Below are 24,097 nucleotides of genomic sequence, written 5' to 3' on the forward strand. Positions count from 1 at the left end.
TAGACTGTGTTCTCCATAACCTGGTGCTTCCTTAGAAAAGTGAAGGAAATCTTTTCTTTAAAGCTTCTAGGAAGAATAAATGTAAAACCATTGAATTGGAAAGGTATTGTAATAGCCGTGACTTCTAGCTGTCTCATGTGATGCATCTCCAATCTATAACTGACTCCTGAAGCATGTCCTCAGCCTCCACCAATTACTATAGGATGCCAATCATCTATAAACAACTCCTATAGAATGTCATGTCTCCAACAACTCTTATAGGATTTCACCTGTCTCCAACAACTCCTATAGGATGTCACCTGCATCCAACAATTCCTATAGGATGCCTATTGTCTACCGACAACTCCTATAGCATGTCCCCAGTCTCCAGCAACTTCCATAGGATGTTTCCAGTCTGCCAACAACTCCTATAGTATGTCCCCGGTCTCCAACAACTTCTATGGAATGTCCTCAGTCTCCAACAACTTTTATAGCAAGTCCCCAGTCTCCAACAATTCCTATAGCATGTCTCCAGTCTCAAACAACTTCTATAGGGTGTTTCCAGTTCTTTATCATATCCCCAGTCTCTAACAACTCCTTTAGGATGTATGCAGTCTCTAAAACCCATGTGACATGTCCCCAGTCTCCAACAACTTATAAAGGATGCCCATAGTTTCCAACAACTACTTCCCATCTCCAACAACTCCTACAGGATGCCCATAGTCTCCAACAACTCCTATAGGATGTCTGTAGTCTCCAACAACTCGTATAGGATGTCCCCAGTCTTCAACAATTCCTGTTGGATGCCCGTGGTCTGCCAACAACTAAAGCATGTCTCTAGTCTCAAACAACTCTTATAGAATTTCCCCAGTCTCCGACAACTCCTAAAGGATGTCTGTAGTCTCTAACAAGTCCTCTAGGATGTTTCCAGTCCCCAACATCCCCTATAGGATGCCCCAGTCTCCAGTAACTACCATAGGATTTTTTTGGTCTCCAACAATTCCTATATCATATACCCACTCTCTAACAACTCCTAAAGCATGTCTGCAGTCACTAAAACCCATGTGACATGTCCCCAGTCTCCAACAACTCCTACAGGATGCCCATAGTCTCAAACAACTCCTATAAGATGTTTTCAGTCTCCAACAAATCCTATAGGATGTCTGTAGTCTCCAACAACTCTTATAGGTTGTCCGCAGTCTCCAACAATTCCTATAGGATGCCCACAGTCTACCAACAACTCCTATAGCAGGTCTCCAGTCTCCAATAACTCCTGTAGCATGTCCCCAGTCTCCAACAACTCTTAAAGGCGGCCTGTAGTCTCCAGCTATTCCTATAGGATGTCTCCAGTCTCCAACATCTCCTATAGGATGCCCCTAGTCTCCAATAACTCCCGTAGGATGTTTTCAGTCTCACTCTCCAATAACTCATATAGGATACCTGTAGTCTCCAACAACTCTTATAGGATGTTTTCAGTCTCCAACAACTCCTGTAGGATATCCATAGTCTCCCAACAACTCCCATCGGATGGCCATAGTCTCCAACAACTCCCATAGGATGTTCCCAGTCTCCAACAACTCCTGTAGGATGTGCATAGTCTCCAACAACTCTTATAGGATGTTCCCAGTCTCCAACTACTCCTGTAGGATGTGCATAGTCTCCAACAACTCCAAAAGGATGCCTGTAGTCTCTAACAAGTCCTATAGGATGTTTCCTGTCCCCTACATCGCCTATAGGATGCCCGAGTCTCCAATAACTCCCATAGGATTTTTTGGTGTCCGACAATTCCTATATCATATCCCCACTCTCTAACAACTTCTAAAGCATGTCTGCAGTCACTAAAACCCATGTGACATGTCCCCAGTCTCCAACAACTCCTACAGGATGCCCATAGTCTCCAACAACTCCTATAAGATGTTTTCAGTCTCCAACGACTCCTATAGGATGTCTGTAGTCTCCAACAACTCTTATAGGTTGTCCCCAGTCTCCAACAATTCCTATAGAATGCCCACAGTCTACCAACAACTCCTATAGCATGTCTCCAGTCTCCAATAACTCTTGTAGCATGCCCCCAGTCTCCAACAACTCTTAAAGGTGGCCTGTAGTCTCCAACTAATCCCATAGGATGTCTCCAGTCTCCAACATCTCCTATATAATGCTCCTAGTCTCCAGAAACTCCCATAGGATGTTTTTTTTAGTCTCCAATAACTAATATAGGATGCCTTTAGTCTCCAACAACTCTTATAGGATGTTTTCAGTCTCCAACAACTCCTGTAGGATGCCCATAGTCTCCCAACAACTCCCACCAGATGCCCATAGTCTCCCAACAACTCCCATCGGATGCCCGTAGTCTCCAACAACTCCCATAGGATGTTCCCAGTCTCCAACAACTCCTGTAGGATGTGCATAGTCTCCAACAACTCCTATTGCAAGTCCCCAGTCTTCAACAGCTCTTACATAATGTTTCCAGTTTTCAACAATTCCTATAGGATTTCCACAATCTCCAACCACCTCTGTAGTATGTTCCCCAGGTTATCCCCAGTCTCCAGAAACTTTTACAGGATGTCTGCAGTCTGCAACAATGCATATACAGTATAATGTCCCCAGTTTCCAACAATTTCTTTAGGATGTCCCCAATCTCCAACAACTTCTGCAGGATATCTGCAGTTTCCATCAACTCATATAACATGTCCTCAGTCTACAACAATTTCTACATGATGTCCTCAGTGTCTATAAACTTCCACATAATGTCTGCAGTCTCCAACAATTCCTATAGCTTGCTCCAAGTCTCCAACAACTCCTATAGGATGTCCCCAGTCTCCAACAACTCCTATAGCATGTCCCGATCTCCAAAAACTTCTATAGCAAGTCCCCAGTCTTCAACAACTTCTATAGAAAGTCCCCAGTCTCCAACAACTTCTATAGCAAGTCCCCAGTCTACAACAACTAGTATAGTAGGTCTGCAGTCTCCAACAGTTCCTATAGTATGCTCCAAGTCTCCAACAACTCCTATTGGATGTCCCGTGTCTCCAACAGCTCCTTTAGAATGTTCCCAGTCTCCAACAATTCCTATAGGATGTCCCCAGTCTCCAACAACTCCTGTACTCCTAAAACTTGTCCTCAGTGTCCAACATATCCCTAGTCTCCAAGAACTCCTGTCATATTTCCCACATCTCCAACAGCTTCTGTTGCAAGTCCCCAGTCTCCAACAACTTCTGTAGCAAGTCCGCAGTCTCCAACAACTTCTATAGCATTTTTGCAGTCTCCAACAACTCCTATAGGTTGTCCTCGGTCTTCAAGACCTATAGCATGTCCCCAGTCTACGAAAACTCCTATAGCATGTCCCCAATTTACAAAAACTCATATAGCATGTTCCCAGTATGCAACACCCTCTATAGCAAGTCTCCAGCTTCCAACAATTGTAATAGCACATCCCCAGTATTCAACAACTCCTATAGCATGTCCCCAGTCTTCAACAACTCCTATAGAATGTCCCCAGCCTACTAGTCTTATAGCATTTATAGGTAAAGTTGATCCAGGGAAAATACAATTGCCTCTTGGGGGATGAGGAAGGAATTTTTTTCCCCTGCTGTAGCAAATTGGAGCAATGCTTTGCTGGGGTTTTTTGCCTTCCTTTGGATCAACTGTGGGTGTAGGTTTGTGTATATGGGATTGTATTCTTTTTTTTTTTTTGGTTGAACTTGATGAACTTGTGTCTTTTTTCAGCCTGACTAACTATGTAACTATGTAGCATGTCCCCAGTGTCCAACAACTCCTATAGCATATCCCCAGTCTCCAACACCTTCTATAGCATGTCCCCGATCTCCAACTCCTATAAGTTGTTTCACCCCTGTAGCATGTCCCCAGTCTCCAACAACTCCTGTAGCATGTCCCCAGTCTCCAACAACTCCTGTAGCATGTCCCCAATCTACAAGAGCTCCTATAAATTGTCCCCAGTCTCCAACAACTCCTATAGGATGTCCCCAATCTTCAAAAACTATAGCAAATGCCCAGTTTCCAACAACTTCTATAGCAAGTCTCCAGTCTCCAACAATTAGTATAGCATGTTTGCAGTCTCCAACAACTCCTATAGCATGCCCCCAGTCTCCAACAACTCCTATAGCATGTCACCAGTCTCCAACAACTCCTGTAGGACATCCCCAGTCTCCAACACCTCCTATAGCATGTCCCCAATCTCCAACAACTCCTATAGGATGTTCCCAGTCTCCAACAACCCCTATAGCATGTCCCCAGTCTACAACAACTGCTATAGCATATCCCCAGTTTACATCTCCTATAGGTTGTCCCCAGTCTCCAACACCTCCTATAGCATATCCCCAGTCTCCAAAACCTCCTATAGCATGTCCTCAGTCTCCAGCACCTCCTATAGCACGTCCACAGTCTCCAACACCTCCTATAGCATGTCCCGGTCTCCAACACCTCCTATAGCATGTCCCGGTCTCCAACACCTCCTATAGCATGGTCCCAGTCTCCAACAACCCCTATAGCATGTCCCCAGTTTCAAACAACCCCTATAGCATGTCCCCAGTTTCCAACAACCCCTATAGCATGTCCCCAGTCTCCAACACCTTTTATAGCATGTCCTAGTCTCCAACAACCCCTATAGCATTTCCCTAGTCTCCAACACCTCCTATAGCATGTCCCCAGTCTCCAACACCTCCTATAGCATGTCCCCAGTCTCCAGCACCTCCTATAGCAGGTTCCCTATCTCCAACACCTCCTATAGCATGTCCCCAGTCTCCAACAACTTCTATAGGATTTCCCCAGCCTTCAACAACTCCTATGTGCAATAACTCTCTAGTTAGTTCACAGTCTCTGACCATGTCCTGTTGCATGTCTTCAGTCTCTGACAACTTTCTGTAGCATTACATTAAAGCGGGGTTCCACTCAAATTTTTAACTTAATCTTACCCCCTTCAGTTAATTGCATAGATGTTCAAATGCTGCACGAAAACTTTTTTTATCGCTGTAATTACCTTTATATTGTACTTTATTGTGGCACTTCCTGTCTCTCCTCCCATGGGAGTAGGCGTGTTTATTGCCTTTCCCCGGCGCCGAACTTTCTCCTGGGAGCTTAGTGTCAGGCTTCCCAAGATTCAGTGCGGGAACAATGATCATGCTTGTGAACAAGCTGTGAATGAACAGCATTCACCGCATCCAGGAAATCAATGCTTGTGGGCTTCACATGCCCACAAGCAAGATGGAAACAGCCAGCATCACATTTTTAAAGTTATTCTTCAGTACGAAAACAGACAGAGGCGGAAATATTACACCCAAACTGTGAGTATTATTTTGGGATTAGCAAAGTGTCTCAATGACCTAAAAAAAAAAAAAAAAAAAAAGATTGGTCGCCGGACTCCCACTTTAACTGATTACTATATGTGGCCCTTTGGTAATGTCACAGGGGACATGTAAGGACCCCTGCATCAATTAAGTTGCCCACCCATGGTGTATGGCATTTTGTGTTACTCAGTGGTTAAAATGAAGCCTGATTTACAGGCAGACAAATGTTATGCAATGGCGGTGAATGTGCTTCTTGTATAAATAGCCCGGCCAGCCCCTCCAGAGCTCCATACGCCCAGTACCACAATTACAGCCAATTCTCTCCCAGCAATGCTCAGTGTGGTGGGACACTTTTCCTGTAATCAGTGGGAACATTGCGCTGCGGTGCTGCAGATTGTGCTCAGGCTGACATTTGAAAATGTTTTTTCTTCCATTTTTACAGAATCATTCTGATTTATCGTTTAAAGGGAACACGTCCTGCAGGTTTAACAGGTGCAATGTTTTAATAATGGTTTGTAAAGCCTTGTGCGCACGATCAAATTTTCGGAAAAATGTTCGTCCATTTTTTGTTGCACACTAGTCTCATGTCGAAAGTGAAGAGATTACTCAACATACAAAAATTCTCATACAACCGAATTTGACTTCAGAAGTGACATCATGTGTTGAATTGTTTTGTAGATATTCCTTCCTTTCTAAGCATGCGTAGTCTTGCTCTTAAGATTTTTTTCGGAAGAAAACCTTACTAATGAAATGAAAATCGGACGTATGATTAAAATTTTATAGTCTGCACATCCAGCTTTTATCGCACGAAAAATCGGGATCGGCTGTCGAAAGCACCATACTAGCGATCCGAAAATCAGCAGATCGTTCGTCGGACGAAATTTAACTTTTGATTTCCTTATCGTGTGTACTGGCCTTTAGGCTGGCCTGACCAGCTTGGATCCTACTTCCAATATCGGGATGGGATTAGAGACTTTATGGTTATGCCTTCAGAGGTGAAAACAGTTCAATATCACCATTCGAATGTTTCAATGAGAATGTTGTATAGCGGTACCCCCTTTTTGTATTTTTGGGGGGGAGGTTAGGGCCAGGACACCCTTAGGTAGATAAGATTAATTAGCAGACTCCGAGACAGCCATGCAGGGAAAGGCATCCAGCAAGACACCACATTTGCAGGTGCAGGAATGCTGTCTCTTATGGCAACAGTCTTTAAAGCCCCATACACACTATCAGATTTTCTCCTGAGTTTTTCCTTCAGATTTACCAAAACCATGTAGTACAAGGGCCTGCCTAATTGCATACACATTGAAACTCCTAAGGTTTGACCTCATATTATATGGTTTTGGTAAATCTGAAGAAAAAACTCAGCAGAAAATCTGATAGTGTGTATGGGGCTTTGCAGTTTCAAACACAAGACTTAACAGTTCCTTAACTTTCACTACAATCGCTCCTTGTAGTTCTCCAATGCACTAAGCTCCTGGTCTCTCACTGATTCACTATCACTGAATCCCTTGAGCTCCTTCAATGTTCAAGGTGGTATCTTCCTCAAGTGTCACCCCCGCTTCTCTGTTGGGTCCCTAGCTTGGCACTCTAGATAACTCTCAAGCTTCACCTACGCTTGCCTACTCGGTCCCTAGCTTGACACACAAGGCTGCTCTGCAAGCGTCACCTCCACTGGCTGGGTCCCTGGCTTAATACCCACTGAAGTTTCCCGATTCTTCCCCGGTTGGTGAGAATTCTGCCCCGGTAATTGCTTCAGTTACTCACTGTGGTCTCTGGTAATAAGGCAGATAGTCCCTTCCTGGCGATAGCTTCCCCTTTACCTCCGACCACTAACAGGTTCTCCAGCCAACAAAACCATCACTTTTGTTTGGACTGCAAGCCGCAATCCCAACCCTGCGCTGCTCTCTTGCTTCTGGATAGGCCCTCAGACAGTCTAGCAGCCAGATGTGCCCGGGATAGGCACAATCTCCGGCTTAGCAGCTCGGGCAATATGACACACGTCCACCCAGACAGACATCTAGGGGGCACAGAACACAGATCACCTGACTCCACCCAAATATATAGGTTCTCCCAGCAGGCCAAGGGATTCAAGAAAACCCCTGCCCATTGGCTGAGATACCCCATAGTAGGGTTGCACCAATACCAGTATCGGTATCGGTGCCGATACCGAGTATTTTCACAAGTATCGGTACTCGTGCAAATGCACCGATTACTTGAAACCAATACTTTCAAGCTCAGTTCTTTGAGCTGTCAGTGGGTCTCCTCTGTTGACAGATGAAGTGTTAAAGAAGTCCAGTAATTGCAGTTGTCAAAAAAAAAAAAAAGCACCTGGCAATGTTTATTAACAACATTGCTCAGCTGTTGAAACACTAAAATAAAAAGAAACATTGTTTCTTTTTGTATCTTTCTGTTTCATCATTTGCAGATCAAAGGGATGAGCAAATGTTCCTCTGTTTAACCCCTTATTAACCCCTAATTTACTTGAATCAGCCTTAATTAACTCCCTATTCTCCTCCATTTAATTATTATTTTCCTGCATTTTTTATAAACTATAAACAATTAAAACTTTTTTTTTGTTTGCTTTGTTAGTGAATATTTTACACATATATATTAACATATATTTACACATTTAAATTGAAAAAGCGCAAAATGAAAAAAAAAATCAAATGATTTAATTTATAAATAACTTTTAAATGCTTTGTACCATTACTGACAGCTGAAGTGAAAACAAAACAGTTGCGATAGGTATCGGTAATTGGTATCGGCGAGTACTAAAAAAAAAAGCATCGGTACTCGTTGTAAAAAAAAAATGGTATCGGTGCATCCCTACCCCATATACCCATAACCTGACCTTGGGTTGCCCTTCTCATATCTATTACCACCAAGTACCTGGCCACCTAGTGGTAGAAGAGAAAAGTGCAACAAGACCAAACCTTGAACCTTGAAATCAATGAATCTCTAGCAATCAACCAGGATAACTACTCCTGGCAAGTACATTTGTGAGAAGCATCCCTGCCTAAAATTCCAGGGTGCTACATCCTCCCCCTGCCCAAAAAAACTATGTCTCTGAGTTTACAGAAAAATAATTTGAGCTCCCAATCCTGAGAGCGAATGTCCTGGCAAAAACATCGATGGGTGGGGAAACAGGAAAATAATAACATGTAAAAAAGTATATGTGTCATACAACATGAAATAAACATGGTATTTGACACATGAGATAGTAGATCACATATGACAAGGAAATATCAAAAATAGTTATGTACAATTTTAAAAGTAAGCAAAAGCAATGGTATTGCTTCCTGACCTATCTATCTAATATATACAGTAATAACAAGATATAGAAAGGATTATTGTTGTTTTTCGGTTTGATCCCTGTCTCCAAGGAAGACAAGGAGATGCCTTTTACCTTGATCTGACCCATCTGGAGCGGTGATACTCTCTCTCCAAGGAAGATACGCCGACTCAGCAAAACACGAAAGAGAGTAAACAGCAATGCAAATGCATCCTATTCTATCGTAACATGGTGCAGTATATACATACATGATTAAGCAAGTTTCAATTGTCCTCAGCCAAAGACATCATAGCAGTATAAATACACTCTATAGAATATTGCATTATTTACATTTTTGGAAGCAGATGCCATCCTCTGTGGAGAATACCACCTTCTTCTTATTGATCAACAAACTTACATCAGCACATAAAGTGAATAAAGTTCACTAAGTTTGGGGGCGTGTCCAGGATGGAAGCATAGTTGAGGAGCTCCAACACCCTGCCTGCTAACAATCCTGATTCCCTGCGGACTTTCATAAATCTGGACATATCCAGATACAGCTACGGACCTCCAGATCTGGCATGCCCTATAATCGCCGCACCACCGCGCACAAGCAGCCCTCCATAACCCGCTCCACTCCCTGTGGCGGGAAGACCGACAGCAGCAAGACCTCAAACATGGCGTCCCAAACTGAGGAAGCGGACCCTGAGATACAGAATGCTGATCATTTTACCGCGCTGATGCAGGCAATCGGCACCTGCCAAACAACGCTGATGGGGAAGATCGATAAAATACAGCTGGAGATAGGCTTAATTCGAAAGGACGTGGACAAATTTAGGACCCGACTGACGGAGGTGGAGCGTTGCGTGGGGGACACGGAGGATGTGCTCGGAGAACATACGTCCTCTCTGCGCACCCTCACCACTAAAGTAAAGGCGTTGGAATACCGGGCGGAGGACGCGGAGAACCGCAATCGGAGCCTCCGAATCATCGGCTTACCGAAGAAGGCTGAAGATCCTGACCCGGGTTTACGAGCGCCTTCTGCGCCAAATGTTCCCCCAGGCGGCTTTCTCCCCCTTCTTTGCGGTAGAACGGGCCCGTAGAATGCCGGCTGCCCGAGGTACTCCCTGGGCTCCGCCTCGCAAATTCATCCTTCGGCTATTGAACTACCGAGAACGGGACGCAGTGCTGAGGGAGAGCAGGAAGATGGAGGCTCTGCGCATTGAGGGGTCTCGTCTGATGATCTTTCCAGATTTCTCCGTGGAGACGCAAAAACAGCGCAAGTCATTCGACCACGTGAAGCAAGCTTTACGACAGCGAGGCTTTAAATATAGCATGCTTTTCCCAGCCCGCCTGCGGGTTCAAGATGGGGAAACACACCGATTTTTTTTACGATCCCTAAAGAAGCTATCAACTGGCTGGAGACCATCCCGCAGTGCGGAGACCATCCCGCAGCGCTCAGTTCACGTCCATGATGATGCTTGATCTCCCTATCTTTGGTGGGTGAGTCCCTGTACACTGCAACACACTGTTACTTCCCCTCTGATGGCTAATGGATACTGACTAAAACACTATTGCTATTATTACTGGTGCTGCAATGCATTGCTTCTTCTCCCTGCTGCCTCTGTTTGCTGGGTCTAATCATAGCAATCCACTTATGCTTTGAACTTTGTGCTGTTCACACTGCCCAGTGAGCACCCTGAACAGAAAAACTTACTCTGATGTATTATGGGACTCTCACTAATACCTCCTAAATACCTCCTAAACTTATACTCAGACATGAGGGTGTTGCTGATCTGATGTCCCCCCCCCCCCCCCCCCTTTTTGTAACCCTATAAGCTTCCCTCTCCTACTCATTTTAATTTGTAGCGGCGGATAGGTCCCCATTCTTATATGGGGGATACACTCCTTCCGCATGGACTCTTTTTTTTTTTTTTTTACGTTTGGTTAATGTATGGCTGGCGGGCAATACAACTGGTAACCAGTTTGTGAGTTCTCTTTGCTGTGCCTCCAAGACGTCCTGTTGGCGCATTGCCTCCCAAGGACTTAAAGTCATGATTTGTTTGGGCTGTCAAACGCACCCGAGTTTAGGGGGTTGCGTGGGGTGGAGGGGAATGGGTTTTGTTCAACGGTACACCATGAAATATGTTTATGATAATGCCCATGTACTAGAATTATTTCTGACCTGCTAAAGGTAAAGTTACTGCTTGACAGCGAATCAGAGTTGCTGGTTCTGCGTCTGGGTCTGGATGGGGGTCCGGAGGGTTTGGAGGGCGAGTTTGCTACTCATTTACTAATATGGCCCCTCTTAGAGTGATATCCTGGAATGTGCAGGGGTTAAATTCCAAACTCAAACGATCCCTGGTGTTCTCTTATCTGAAAAAATACCACCCGCACATCTGTCTGATCCAGGAGACTCACCTTACGGGTTCCAGAATACTTTCCCTTAAGAAGCCCTGGGTGGGATCTTACTTTCACTCCACTTACTGTTCCTACTCCCGTGGAGTTAGTGTTCTTGTGCACAAGGCGCTCTCTTTTGTGCTTCTGGACCTCCACCTAGACCTGGATGGACAATATGTAATCATACATGCACTATGTGACAGACTGGATATGATAATTGTGGGCTTATATGTAGCCCCACCTGCCAAAATGGTGGTACTACATAAAATCCAAACCATTGTCGCCAGTTACCCCACCTCTAATATACTCATAGCAGGTGATTTCAACAAGACCCCCAACCCTAGTGCTGTTAAGTTACATCCAGGTCCGATGACCAACACAGCGTTTTCCCGTTGGGCAGAGGTATATGGCCTATATGATACGTGGAGGTGGAAAAATCCGCATAGTAGACAATTTTCATGCCACTCTGCAACTCATGCGACATTATCTCGCATTGATCTAATATATGTTACTGGTCCCCTGCTGACTAGGGTGACTGCGGTGTCCCTTCTACCACGTGGCATATCGGACCATACTCCGGTCATGCTGGACCTCTCTACGGACTCAGCAGCTAGTGTGGACTTGTGGAGACTTTCCAGATACTGGATCACCGATGAGAAAATGGAACCGTTAATGTTAACGGAACTTGGGGAATACTGGACACATAATGACCATTCGGCACCCCCACCGGTGGTGTGGGATGCATTCAAGGCATTTGCCAGAGGTAGATATCAGTTTAATATATCCAAAATTAGGAAGGAGTCGCGATTGGAGCTCTCGACGGCTGAAAAACGGGCCCTACGACTGGAGGCTCGATACACAAGTGCACCTGACCAAAGTTCACACGCTGATATGCTCACTGCCTATAGGGAAGTGGCACTTATTCGCGCAGCCTCCTGCCGGCGCTTCCTCCTTGCTCAGACCCAGCGCATATTTGAGCAGGGTGAGCGATCAGGTAGACTACTGGTATGGTTGGCGATGGAAGGATTGGGGGGCTCCTGTATCGCGAATATCAGAGATGACGATGGTACTTTGCTCACTGATCCCGTGCATATTAATGCGAGATTTAAGCGGTACTCTCGGCAGCGCTATTCCTCCAGAGCAACATAATCCCTTGAAGAGTTAAACTCGTTTCTCCTGACGAAAGAATTCCCTACCCTAACGGCAGAAGCTAGCCAGGCACTTGAGGCTCCTATAACATTGAAAGAGGTTCAGGGAGCCATTGGGTCACTTCAGGCGGGCAAGTCTCCAGGCCCCGACGGACTCCCCACAGAGTTCTACAAAACCAACCTGGATATAATAGGCACACACTTCCATTCCACGCTTATTAAAGCACTGTCTCAGCAATGTCTCCCGGATTCAATGATGGAGGCTGTGATCATTGTCATCCCCAAACCCGGGAAGGACCCGGAACTATGCTCGTCCTACCGGCCCATCTCTTTACTAAATGTGGATGCCAAAATCCTCACTAAGATCTTGGCGGGTAGGTTGAATTCAGTGATACTCTCCTTAATACATGGCGACCAGACAGGGTTTATGCCGGGTAAGGGCACGGATATAAATATCCGCAGACTCCACACTAATATAGCGATTCCCCGAGATCCCACTACTGGCGGGGTGGTGGCCTCGTTAGACGCCGAGAAGGCCTTCGACTCGGTTGAGTGGGATTTTCTATGGCAGGTAATGACTAAATTTGGATTCGGAACTAAATTCATCAGCTGGGTCAAATTACTCTACAAATCACCAACAGCTCGTATACGCGCTGGTGGTGTCATCTCTACTCCCTTTCACCTCTGTAGAGGGACAAGACAAGGTTGTCCACTGTCCACAGGGCCATTAACCCTAGCCATTGAACCCATGGCTATACTACTCCGTTCGGCCACTGTGGTGAAGGGATTAGAGGTGGGGCCGCTAGTGGAGCGGATATCATTATATGCCGACGACATGCTTTTATACCTCGGCAACGATTCTCATTCCCTGGTGGCGGCCCTAGAGATTATAGATCACTACGGTGGTTATTCCGGGGTTAAAATGAATTGGAACAAATCTAGCCTGTTTAGTCTATCTGATAATGACCCCCCCACGAATAACCTGACCCCCCTCCGCAGAGTCTCCCAGTTTAGGTATCTTGGTATTGAAATCCGCAATGACCTAACTCATTATTTGGCGGGCAACTTATACCCAGTCCTCCAGGCTTTTATTGCAAAATGCCAGGCCTGGAAGACGCTCCCATTGACACCGGTGGGAGAGTGAACCTATTAAAAATGACGTTTCTCCCTAAATTCCTATATATTTTTAGAAACACCCCGGTTCTGATCCCTGTCTCCTTCTTCCATAAACTAGACGGAGTAATCTCCTCTTTTATATAGGGCGGGAAAACTCCACGAATAGCAAAATGCAAGTTGCAACTCCCCCTATCTTCTGGCGGCTTGGAGTTACCATGCTTCCAGAAATATTACTGGGCAGCGGTGTTGGTCACTGTTCGCTGGTGGTTTAAACAGACTAAATTAAACCCCACGGTTAATCTCGAAGCGGCCATACTGGGTTCCTACTCAGCCCTCACAAACGGGCTAGCCCGCATATAACTCTACCGATGCGCACCGCAATACAGGTGTGGGAGAAAGTTACAGCAGCCATAGCCACACACGATACAATTTCCCCCCACACCCCATTATGGGGCAACCCCAAACTTTCGCATTTTAGATCCATTCCAGATCCCATTATATGGGCTAAATTTGGGATAGTGAAGATTAAGCAGATTATGCCTAATGGGAAATTGCTCCCATTTCCAGAACTCCGAGTGACATGTCAACTCCCTTCGTGGATGCTCTTTCGATATTTACAGTTGAAACATGCAACACAGGCACAATTTCCCAGAGAGGTCACAGTGGTACCACACGTGATAGAGAGCTTTCTTACCTCACGGGGGGTAGATAGGATAATGTCCTCCATATACCTACGCCTTACCTGTGAAGACTCGGAGAAGAACTCCCCCTTACTACAGATATGGAGGATAGATATCCCTGATCTCTCTGAAGAAAACTGGGAAATAGCAATTCAGCATTATATACCGACAGTAATCTCTGCTAGGGATAGATTTATTCAACTCAAGTTCATACACAGGGCCTATTATACCCCCCAGAGACTAGCCCGGATATATCCCACACAATCAGAAAAATGCCCAAAATGTCAGCAGTCAATAGGGACATTCTATCACGTTATATGGGAATGCCCCGTCCTCCAGGAGTATTGGAAAAAAGTGGTCGAGGAGATTAGCACTATCACCAACCTCTCCATACCCTTAGACCCCAAGATCCTTATTTTATTTAATGCCTATTAACGCACTCCACGCATACCAAATTATTAATATTTTATCTATGCTTCTATGCCAGGAAAACTCTCCTCCAACAATGGAGTCTAGCGACTCCCCCCACGGTGACTGAGTGGCGTGCTCTGGTTGGGGCTGTGCTGCCTCTATATAAACTAACATATATGGGCCGCAAGTGCCCCCAAAAGTTTGACAAAGTTTGGAAACCATGGGTCACTACTAGATCATCTCCGGTGTGAGGCTGTCAACGCAGATAGTTCAATAACTATTGATACTATTAACTACATGTATTGGGAATGAAATCTTAGTTACGTAGTTGGGGGCTGAAAGACAGGGGTGGTCCTTGCCTGCCTGAATTCTCTAGAACTCACTGATGTGCCTGAGGGGATGCATCAGAAACCACCAGGACTTCTTTGAGGGATCTCCTCCTCCTCTGGAACCCCCCTGATATTGCTGATTCTACCTCCTAACGTGCTCCCAACCAATGATATTGCCCTGGTCTATAGTGATCAAGTGTCTGTCTAAGAATTTACAATAATATAGCTGGGACCTCTATGGACCCCCTCTTTTCTCCCATTCCCCCCTACCAATCCCATCTTGACTTCTTACATCACACTAGGTAAACGTCAGGAATACCCTCCCCCGTTTTGTATCCCTGATATCAATTGTGTAGCATCATCGACTCCCTTTGATTCTTTCTATTTAGATCCTTTATGTATGTCTAGAATACCTTGCTAACATATACCTTTGATGTACCGCTGCTTTGTTTTTTGTTTGTATTGTTATGTTTTGTTATTAATAAAAACTTTTCTGTTAAAAAAAAAAAGTTCACTAAGTTCGGCACCACTCACGCCACCTGGTGACCACACTAGGAACAGTCAAGACATATGGCTTAGTCCAGGGGTGTCAAACTCAAATTTATTGGGGGCCGCATCAGCAGTATGGTTGCTCTCAAAGGGCCGGTTGTATCTGTAGGACTATGTATCTACTCTGGGCGTGCTGCATACAGAATGCCGGGTTCAGGAGCGCGCTGCATACAGAGTGCAGGGTTCGGGAGTGCGCTGCGTACAGAGTGCAGGGTTCAGGAGCGCGCTGCGTACAGAGTGCAGGGTTCAGGAGCGCGCTGCGTACAGAGTGCAGGGTTCAGGAGCGCGCTGCGTACAGAGTGCAGGGTTCAGGAGCACGCTGCGGACAGAGTGCAGGGTTCAGGAGCGCGCTATGCACAGTGTGCAACATCTCATTTCTACCCCTCCTCCTGGGTTCTGATCTCTGCAACTATCACATTCGTCCCATCCCACCACCTCTAAACACATCTTCCTCCACAGCCCTCAAAAAGCCAGCCCTCAGCATTCAGCCCGATGAAAAAAAAAAAAAAAATAGCCAGCCGGCCTGGCATAGCTGTCAGTGGTGGAGTTTCCTGACAGCTATGCCAATCTCAGCTCATATAAAGCCGGCACCGCTGAAGGGACAGAGGAGGAGAGAAAGCGGCAGATGTTTATTCTTGTCCCCTTGAAGACCGACAGGCCACGTATACATCAACTCAAAAAAAGCCGGCGCCACTAAAGGGACTGAGATGGAGAGCGAGCAGGAGAGGTTTATTCTTGTATCCTTGGAGACCGACAGGCCGCGCATGCGCTGACCCAAGCTGGTGCTGCTCGCGGGACTGAGGGGGAGGATGTTTACTCTTGGTAGACTTGACAGTGAGAAAAACTAACAGGTATTGGCCGGAGGGCATTGTGCAGGCCACTTAGCAAGGCCTGGTGGGCCGGATTAGGCCCGCGGGCCTTGTGTTTGAGACCTGTGGTTTAGTCCATTATTCACATGCATAGTGAGAGTTGACCTTTCTATTATAGCCTAATCTAACGAACACTTATAGTCCAAGGCATGTTACAATTCATCTATTTCCTTCTGGATGAACTACATTTCCCAGCAGTTTCCCTTCTTCTCCAGGGACAACTCCAGGGACAAAAAGGCACAGCTGCATTTCAGGCAACAAGCAGCCAGGCCTTAATGCAAGGGGCCGTACTTCAGGACATCGGTCCCCTTGCAAAGACATCCTCAGGCTGTCCACATGACAGTCGGGGACAAAGAAGATTTTCTTCTTAAGAGCAGCAACCTGCTGATGATTACAAATCGCCCTTCAGGGTGGATCACCCCAATAACTTCAAACTTTAGCCAACATGGCTTCAGGTGGGCACTCCATGTATTTACCAGCAACACTTTAGATGTGTGTGTGAAGTGGCTGTCAGCATTGCGTCCTTGACATTACACAACACATATTTGTAATCCACAAGGTAATCATACCATTTTGATGATGTTTCACCAGTAGTAACCAGGGTCGGGTAGAATTACAGTTTCTCCCCGTGCATTCACTGTGGTGACAAATCGCTTTAGATCCCTTTTGTCTGACTGCGGATGACTACACCATCTAGATTAATCTACCTGCCATATCCCCAAGTATTTAGAACTGATAGGTATTTCCCGGACATCTTAGGGGACAACTTGAGAATGTCTGTCTTGAGAGGAATCTGAAGGAATCCACGTATGGCTTCATCCACCCATTTCATTTCCTTCTCGGAAATCTCCTCTTCCAGATGAGGTGGAATGTAGGGGTATAAGTACCGGTAGTCTTCTGCCACTTTCTTTATAATTATGCGCTGTATTTTTGGCAGCCGAGGCAGAGTCTTAGGGTCTCCATATCCGGGTAGGACCCAAGTGTCTGGAGCACGCAGAAACGAGCACCCAGCGACCACATCAGGCTTATGTTCTGGTTTAAGGCTAGGCATGGGCGTAATCGGACAGGCTTTGGATACCTATTGAGCTCTTTGGTCCTCCTCAAAGGACCTGGCGATGCTGATCAGCGGAGCTGAGGTACTTCATCCTCCTGCACATTACTTGTTAATTCTTCATCACTCTCACCCCACTTTCCAGAGAAAGACAAAGTGTCCGAAAAGAGTTTCGACAGCCCATCAGACGGAAAGTCCAAATCTGAGATGGTCGAGGACTCTTCGGCCCTGGCAAGTAAATTTGTGAGAAACATCCCTGCCTAAAACTCCAGGGTGCTACACAAATATTTTTGGTTTAATCAAATACTGTTCTCACTATTTTCCTACTTTAGCGCTGATGATCTCCTCTAGCCTCTTGCAGCCACCTCCTGTCTACATGCACCAATTGCTCCATTGTCAGCTGCACATTGTTGCCCTGGACTTCCTGATCGTGACAATGGTGGACCATCTAATACAATGAAGTCGGCTACACAGTAACATCTATTGGAACAATCCTTTTTGGTTACAATGCACGATATAGCAGGAACAAGCCGATGCGATTCGGCCGAAACCTTACTCATATGTTAGCATGTAGCCAATAAGTAATTGTTCTAATGGATATTACCGGTTCCCAGTCACCCAGGTATTCTGCAGCAGAACATGTTTTCTTTGCGCAATGGTGGACCATACCTACTCAATATGTGCATACTTACCAACATTTCTCCCCTAGTCCCCGGGACACTGTTAACCCCACCCACAGTCATCCTCAAGTGATTGGGTGGTCCTGTGCAGATCCTGTCCAAACTCCACCTTTAATATTGCTGTGACCGCCCTTTCGCTGTCCCCAATCACTATTGTGAATGCCTTTTTTAAGTTACTGCATGTGCAATAACTCAAAAAAGGGTTACTCTGTAGTCCCGGGACATCGCCCAGGACTCACTATCGATGAGACTGAGGTTGAAGGTATGGGACTGTCCCAACAAGTCCAAGACATTTAGTATCTATGTGTGTACTGGCATGGTCGCTTGGTGTTTCCACAATGGGGGCATTGTGACAGGGTGGCAACGCAGGAGCACAACTGGCAAGCATTAGCGTGCGCATAGGGTGTGCCTGGACACACCATAATCACCCAGTAGGGTGCAGATTTCACCTGTTTAGACCCCTGATATTTCACTAAAGCCCTCTAACAGGGCTTCTAAAAAATTGTAAAAATAAAAATAAAATTGTAAAAAATTATAAAATCTAAAATAATAAAAATAAAAACGATTGACACCTTCAACTACCCTACTGACACCAATCTCTGCCCTACTGACACTGTCACTGTCAGTATATATACAGTACACATGCTCACACACGCATATGTGTTTGAGCTTTGGGGTTCACACCCTAATGCAATAGGATGTGCACACCTATGCTGGCAAACTAGTTGTCATCCCATAATAGCAAGTTTCTGAACCAGCAGGATTATTAATCTGTAGTTATAATACTCAACTCTGGGCTCAGCCTCCCAGGTTTATTTTTCCAAAGTCTGCAGGCCAGTCATGTGACACACATTGCCCCCTTCTTCTTTTGGTCATCTACTGGCAGTAGGTGGTCTTATATGATGCCATTGTGATGATGTCAGCCCCACTCTCTACATTAATATGCCATGAATAAACCATTACATGGTAACGCCCCATTAGGCAGCAGGCCCATATCTCCTGCACTCACAGCGCTCCTTATTTTTCTGAGTTGAGTGATGCTGGGCAACCTACAAGCCTGGGGGACATCTTGTGGTGAAAAAGAATTACTGCAGGTGACAGCTCCGGCTTGAGGGTGAGTATTGCAGCCTGTTCTGCTTTTTCATTTTTAACACTTGCTGGTGTCTATTTTAATTTAAAAAAATGCCCAGTGTTGAGCTTTAATAAGATTGAAAAAAATTATAATATATTAACATATTGCATGATACATGATATGAAATTTTAATAATTGGTTTTAGAGCTACGATTGGGTTTAGATATTTGAGTTTAGATCTGCATCCCAAAAAAATCTGAAATGTTTGCAAGACGTTCTGTTCCATGTTCTTCTTTTTTTTTTTTTTTTACACTTCTGGGTCTATTTCTGTGCGGTCAGCACATGCACCCGTACCTAGGAGAGGTGGAAATGCAATAAACACCCTGTGCAAAATGCATATGCAGTCCATATAGATAGGGGGGGGGGGGGATCTGTTTTCTTTGTAATCATCAGAATGTTCTCAGTTTACCTCGATAGCTTTCGTTGTTGTTGTTTTTATTTTTTCAATGTAAAATGTGAAGGCTTCATTCCAAGACAGCACAGGGAGAGTGGGATTGTTGGCAAGACGAGGCACCTGCAGGACGCTGTGAGTCAGCGCTGGAAAATACGCAGTGGTCCGACGGACTTGTTTACTTCTTATCTTGCACGTGTGTGCATGTGCTGCCATCCCTTACTATGAATAACATGTTCTAGGACAACTATTTCATAAAATCATTTGAAATAAAAGTATACCGGCAAATGAACTGATATGACATTCTTTAGATTCTGTGTTCATTCATTTTTTAATCAACATTATTTTACATTTAGACTTTTTTTTTTATTTCCAAATGCCTGTAACTGCTGTCAATTAAGGATGATGACACTTGTTAACCACCACTATGTACCGAATAGTTGAGGGGGGGTCCAATGACCGTAGTTCCTCTTTAATTCCATTTTTTGTAACATTTTTAATATTTTCTTTAGGTCTATTACATGAGCCATGTCTGACCCAGACTTTATCGATTCCTCGCCTGACCTCCATGCTTTGGACCCCTCAGATCTTTTGCCTCTGACTCCAGTAGATGCGGAGATTAGTGATGTGACCAGCACACATGATAATAATGGTAAGCCATTGGACCTGATGGAAGATTAACCTTACAGTGTGACAAAACCTTTGTACCCATTAGTATGGGTACAAATTACTGCTTTCCACAAAGATGGACTTCTCCCCCCTTGGGGGATCTCTGGTACATGTGAGCAGCCTCCCCAAAGCAAGTGAGCTTGATCAATGAGAGGGTCTTTTACAATATTAAATATTAATAATAGGAGATCTTTCGCCTCCTATGCATTGTGCCCAGATTTTTATTGTTATCTGTGTGTTTCTATTGGGTTGATTTTTCCAGATACCCCTTCAGGACAGGAAGTGATGAGAAATCTCTCCAAAACTGACACGTTTTCGGTAGAGTGAGGAAGTGTTAGAATGGCGGATGGTATATAGCCCCTCGTACAGTGCTGTAGAAGATGGTGGAGCTTTACAAATCCTATATATAGCAATATAATGATGGATTATTTTTGTTTTCTACAGAAGACACAAGACATGACAAGTCTCCGTCACCAGTCGTGGTGGAGGAACATCTAGATTTGGTAAGGAAAAGCTGATTGGCTTTGTGAGAATACTCTGTACCTATGCCAGTTGAGGAAGAAGATACCATGCTAGTATGCCTACATCCCTCTAATATATATAACAGAATGTGTGTTGTAGCAAAGGGACTGTAACAGGACATACGTGTCGTGAGCAAAACCATCAAAACAAAAATAAATAACATACAATTCCAAATTTGTTATGCAAACATTAAAAAAGACATAGTAGTAACCACATCCATGTGTTGTACCCAGGTAAAGTTCACATATATACAGTACAGAGGATATTGCTGTTTTTACAAAACTGGTCCACATAAGAAAACACTCTTTCTTCAGAAGCGCATGTGAACACATCTGATGTCCAGAACAGGGTCAATGTATAAAAACTGTGTTAAAAGAACTTGTCTTGTACAATAGAGTTCCAGTTAATCAGCAACATGATAGAACAGCAAGGAGCATGTAGTGGATCATAGGTGTACGCATGTGGCATCAGCAGTTACCAATAACTATCATCCCACATCAATAACATATGCGTATATGTATAAAGTATGAAAAAAGTGGGTGAGAATTACAGTTCTTCCTGGAGGCTGCTCATGACCACTGCTGTAATTCTCACTCATGCAAGTGTGCTCCACCATTGTCAGATGATCATCCATGGCCAGTGTGCTCCACCATTGTCAGCCATGACCCCACCATTGTCAGATGATCACCCATGACCAGTGTGCTCCATCATTGTCAGATGATTATCCATGACCAGTGTGCTTCACCATTGTCAGATCATCCCCCATGACCAGTGTGCTCCACCATGGTCAGATGATTATCCATGACCAGTGTGTTCCACCATTGTCAGATAATAACCCATGACAAGTATGTTCCACCATTGTCAGATGATCACCCATGACCAGTGTGTTCCACCATTGTCAGATAATCACCCATGACAAGTATGTTCCACCATTGTCAGATGATCCCCCATGACCAGTGTGTTCCACCATTGTCAGATGATCCCCCATGACCAGTGTGTTCCACCATTGTCAGATAATCACCCATGACAAGTATGTTCCACCATTGTCAGATGATCACCCATGACCCCACCATTGTCAGATGATCACCCATGGCCAGTGTGCTCCATCATTGTCAGATAATCACCCATGACCAGTGTGTTCCACCATTGTGAGATGATCACCCATGACCAATGTGTTCCACCATTATCAGATGATCACCCATGACCAGTGTGCTCCACCATTGTCAGATGATCATGTATTTGTAGATGGAAGTTGATATAACTACTTTTTGCATATGCATCTTCTTTGATGTGGGGTGATAGTTGTTGGTAATGGCTGGTACCAAATGCATACACCTACGATCCACTACATGCTCCCTGCTGTTCTATCATGTTGCTGACTCATTGGAACTCTATTGTACAATACAAGGTTCTTATAACCAGCTCAGCTCCAAAAGGTTTTAACCCCTTCATGACAAGGTAATTTCTTGCTATTCAGCACTGTGCTACTTTAACTGCCAATTGCAGAGTCATGCAACACTGTACCCAAATGAAATTGATATCATTTATTTCACATAAATAGAGCTTTCTTTTGGTGGTATTTTATTACTACTGTTTTTTTTTTTTATTATATAAACTAAAAAAGACTAACAATTTTAAAAATAAAACAATATTTTTTACTTTCTGCTACAAAACATATACAATTAAAGCCAAAATTAATTCTACTACGTCTTTGGTAAAAAAAAAAAAAAAAAATCCCAATAATTGTTTATTGATTGTTTTGCGTGGAAGTTTTGGCATCTTTTATACTATTAATGGTGGTGATCAGGGACATAAAGTGGGAACTGACATCACCAGTGACACTAATACAGTGATCAGTGATAATAATGTACACCATCACTGTATTAATGACACTGGCTGGGAAGGGGTTAACATCTAGGGTAATCGAGCGGTTAAGTGTGTGCCTAACAAGTGTTAAAGGGGTTGTAAAGGCAAAAGGTTTTTTTATTTTAATGCAATGTCCACGAGTCCCTCGGCCGTCCGGAACTCTCCCTCTTGATTAGCTGAGACACAGCAGCAGGGCCATTGGCTCCCGCTGCTGTCCATCAAACTCAGCCAATCGGGGGATAGAGGGGGCGGCACCGGGCCGCAGCTCTGTTTCTGAATGGATAAACGGAGCTGCAGCTCGGCTCGGGTGCCCCCATAGTAAGCTGCTTGTTGTGGGGGCACTCAACAGGAGGGAGTAGCCAGGAGCTCCAGCCAGGGACCCGAGAAGAGGAGGATCTGGGCTGCTCTGTGCAAATCTAACTGCACAGAGCAGGTAAGTATAACAGGTTTATTATTTTAATTTAAAAAAATCAAAAAAGGAGACTTTACAATCATTATGTGTAATGTAAAATCTGTTTGTTTCTTCTCCCTACTTTTTTTTTTTTTTCTTTTACATACTGTCACCAGTCAGTGTCCCTGATCGCCTCCACACCCGTTATTTAATGAAACTGTACTGCACTGGTGACAGTATGTAAAAAGTGTTAAAATTTTTTTTTTTTAATTTCTTCATTTTCTAAATAATTGTGACAAAAAATGACAACTTCACAAAACTCGCCATGCCTCTTACTAAATACCTTAGACTGTCTACATTCCAAAAAGGTGTGATTTGGGGGGTATTTGTACCGTCCTGACATTTTAGGGGCTCAAGAATTGAGACCAGTCCGTCAGTACATCAGGATTGATCAATTTTCAGATACTGTATATACCATAGTTTGTGGACTGTATAACTTTCCTACACACTAAATAATATACACTGATTTGGGTTATTTTCACCAAAGAAATGTAACAAAATACCTTTTGACCTAAATTTAGGCCCCTTTCACACGGGACGGATCCGTGTTGATCCGCCCCGTGTTTATCCGCTGCTCAGCGGGGATCGCTCCGTTTTCCCCAGCTGAGCAGGCAGATGACAGGGCGGGACCCGCACACTGTGCAGGGACCGCCCTGTCAGATCTCCGCTCTCCCCAATGGGGGATCGGAGGAACACGGACCGTCTGTCCTTGTTCATCCGATCCGCTCTGCAGACGGATAGAAAAATAGGATTTTCTTCCGTCTGCAGAATCGGATGAGAGCGGAGCCGGACAACATCGGGTGTTAGCGGATGTACATCCACTGACACCCGCTATCCCATAGGGATGCATGTATGTCCGTATTTCATCCGAAAACGGATGGATGAAATACGGACATACGGTCCGCATGTGTGAAAGGCGCCTTATGAAGAACAATTATTTATTTGCAATATTTTATAACAGAAACAAAGAAAAAACTTTTTTTTTTTAAATTTTCAGTATTTTTTTCATTTATTTAGCAAAAAAATAAAAAAACCCAGAGGTGATTAAATACCACCAAAAGAAAGCTCTATTTTTATGAACTTAAATATTTCGTTTGGGTACAGCGCCGCATGACCGCACAATTGTGACAGCGCCGAAAGATGAAAATTGGCCTGGGCAGGAAGGGGGGTAAAAGTGTCCGGTGTTGAAGTGTTTAACTTTGGTCAAAGCTGCAGTTCAGTTTTATTTACAGACACCCCTTACCTCCAGAGCCAGTTTTCTGGTAAAGGTGAACTCT

General features: G+C 44.5%; 1 protein-coding gene across 1 annotated transcript in view; it reads left to right on the top strand.

Annotated features, from left to right (window-relative positions):
• Window positions 1-24,097, top strand: part of LOC141133537 (dynein axonemal heavy chain 2-like) — a 345,338-nt gene that overhangs the window by 9,528 nt on the left and 311,713 nt on the right. Inside the window, exons 2-3 of the mRNA XM_073622980.1 lie at window positions 19,825-19,964; window positions 20,426-20,484. Of these exons, the coding sequence (XP_073479081.1) occupies window positions 19,841-19,964; window positions 20,426-20,484 (183 nt within the window). The 5' untranslated portion in view covers window positions 19,825-19,840. The remainder of the gene's footprint in view (window positions 1-19,824; window positions 19,965-20,425; window positions 20,485-24,097) is intronic.

Source organism: Aquarana catesbeiana, linkage group LG03 (genome assembly GCF_042186555.1).
Source record: "Aquarana catesbeiana isolate 2022-GZ linkage group LG03, ASM4218655v1, whole genome shotgun sequence".
NCBI classification, from domain to species: Eukaryota; Metazoa; Chordata; class Amphibia; order Anura; family Ranidae; genus Aquarana; species Aquarana catesbeiana.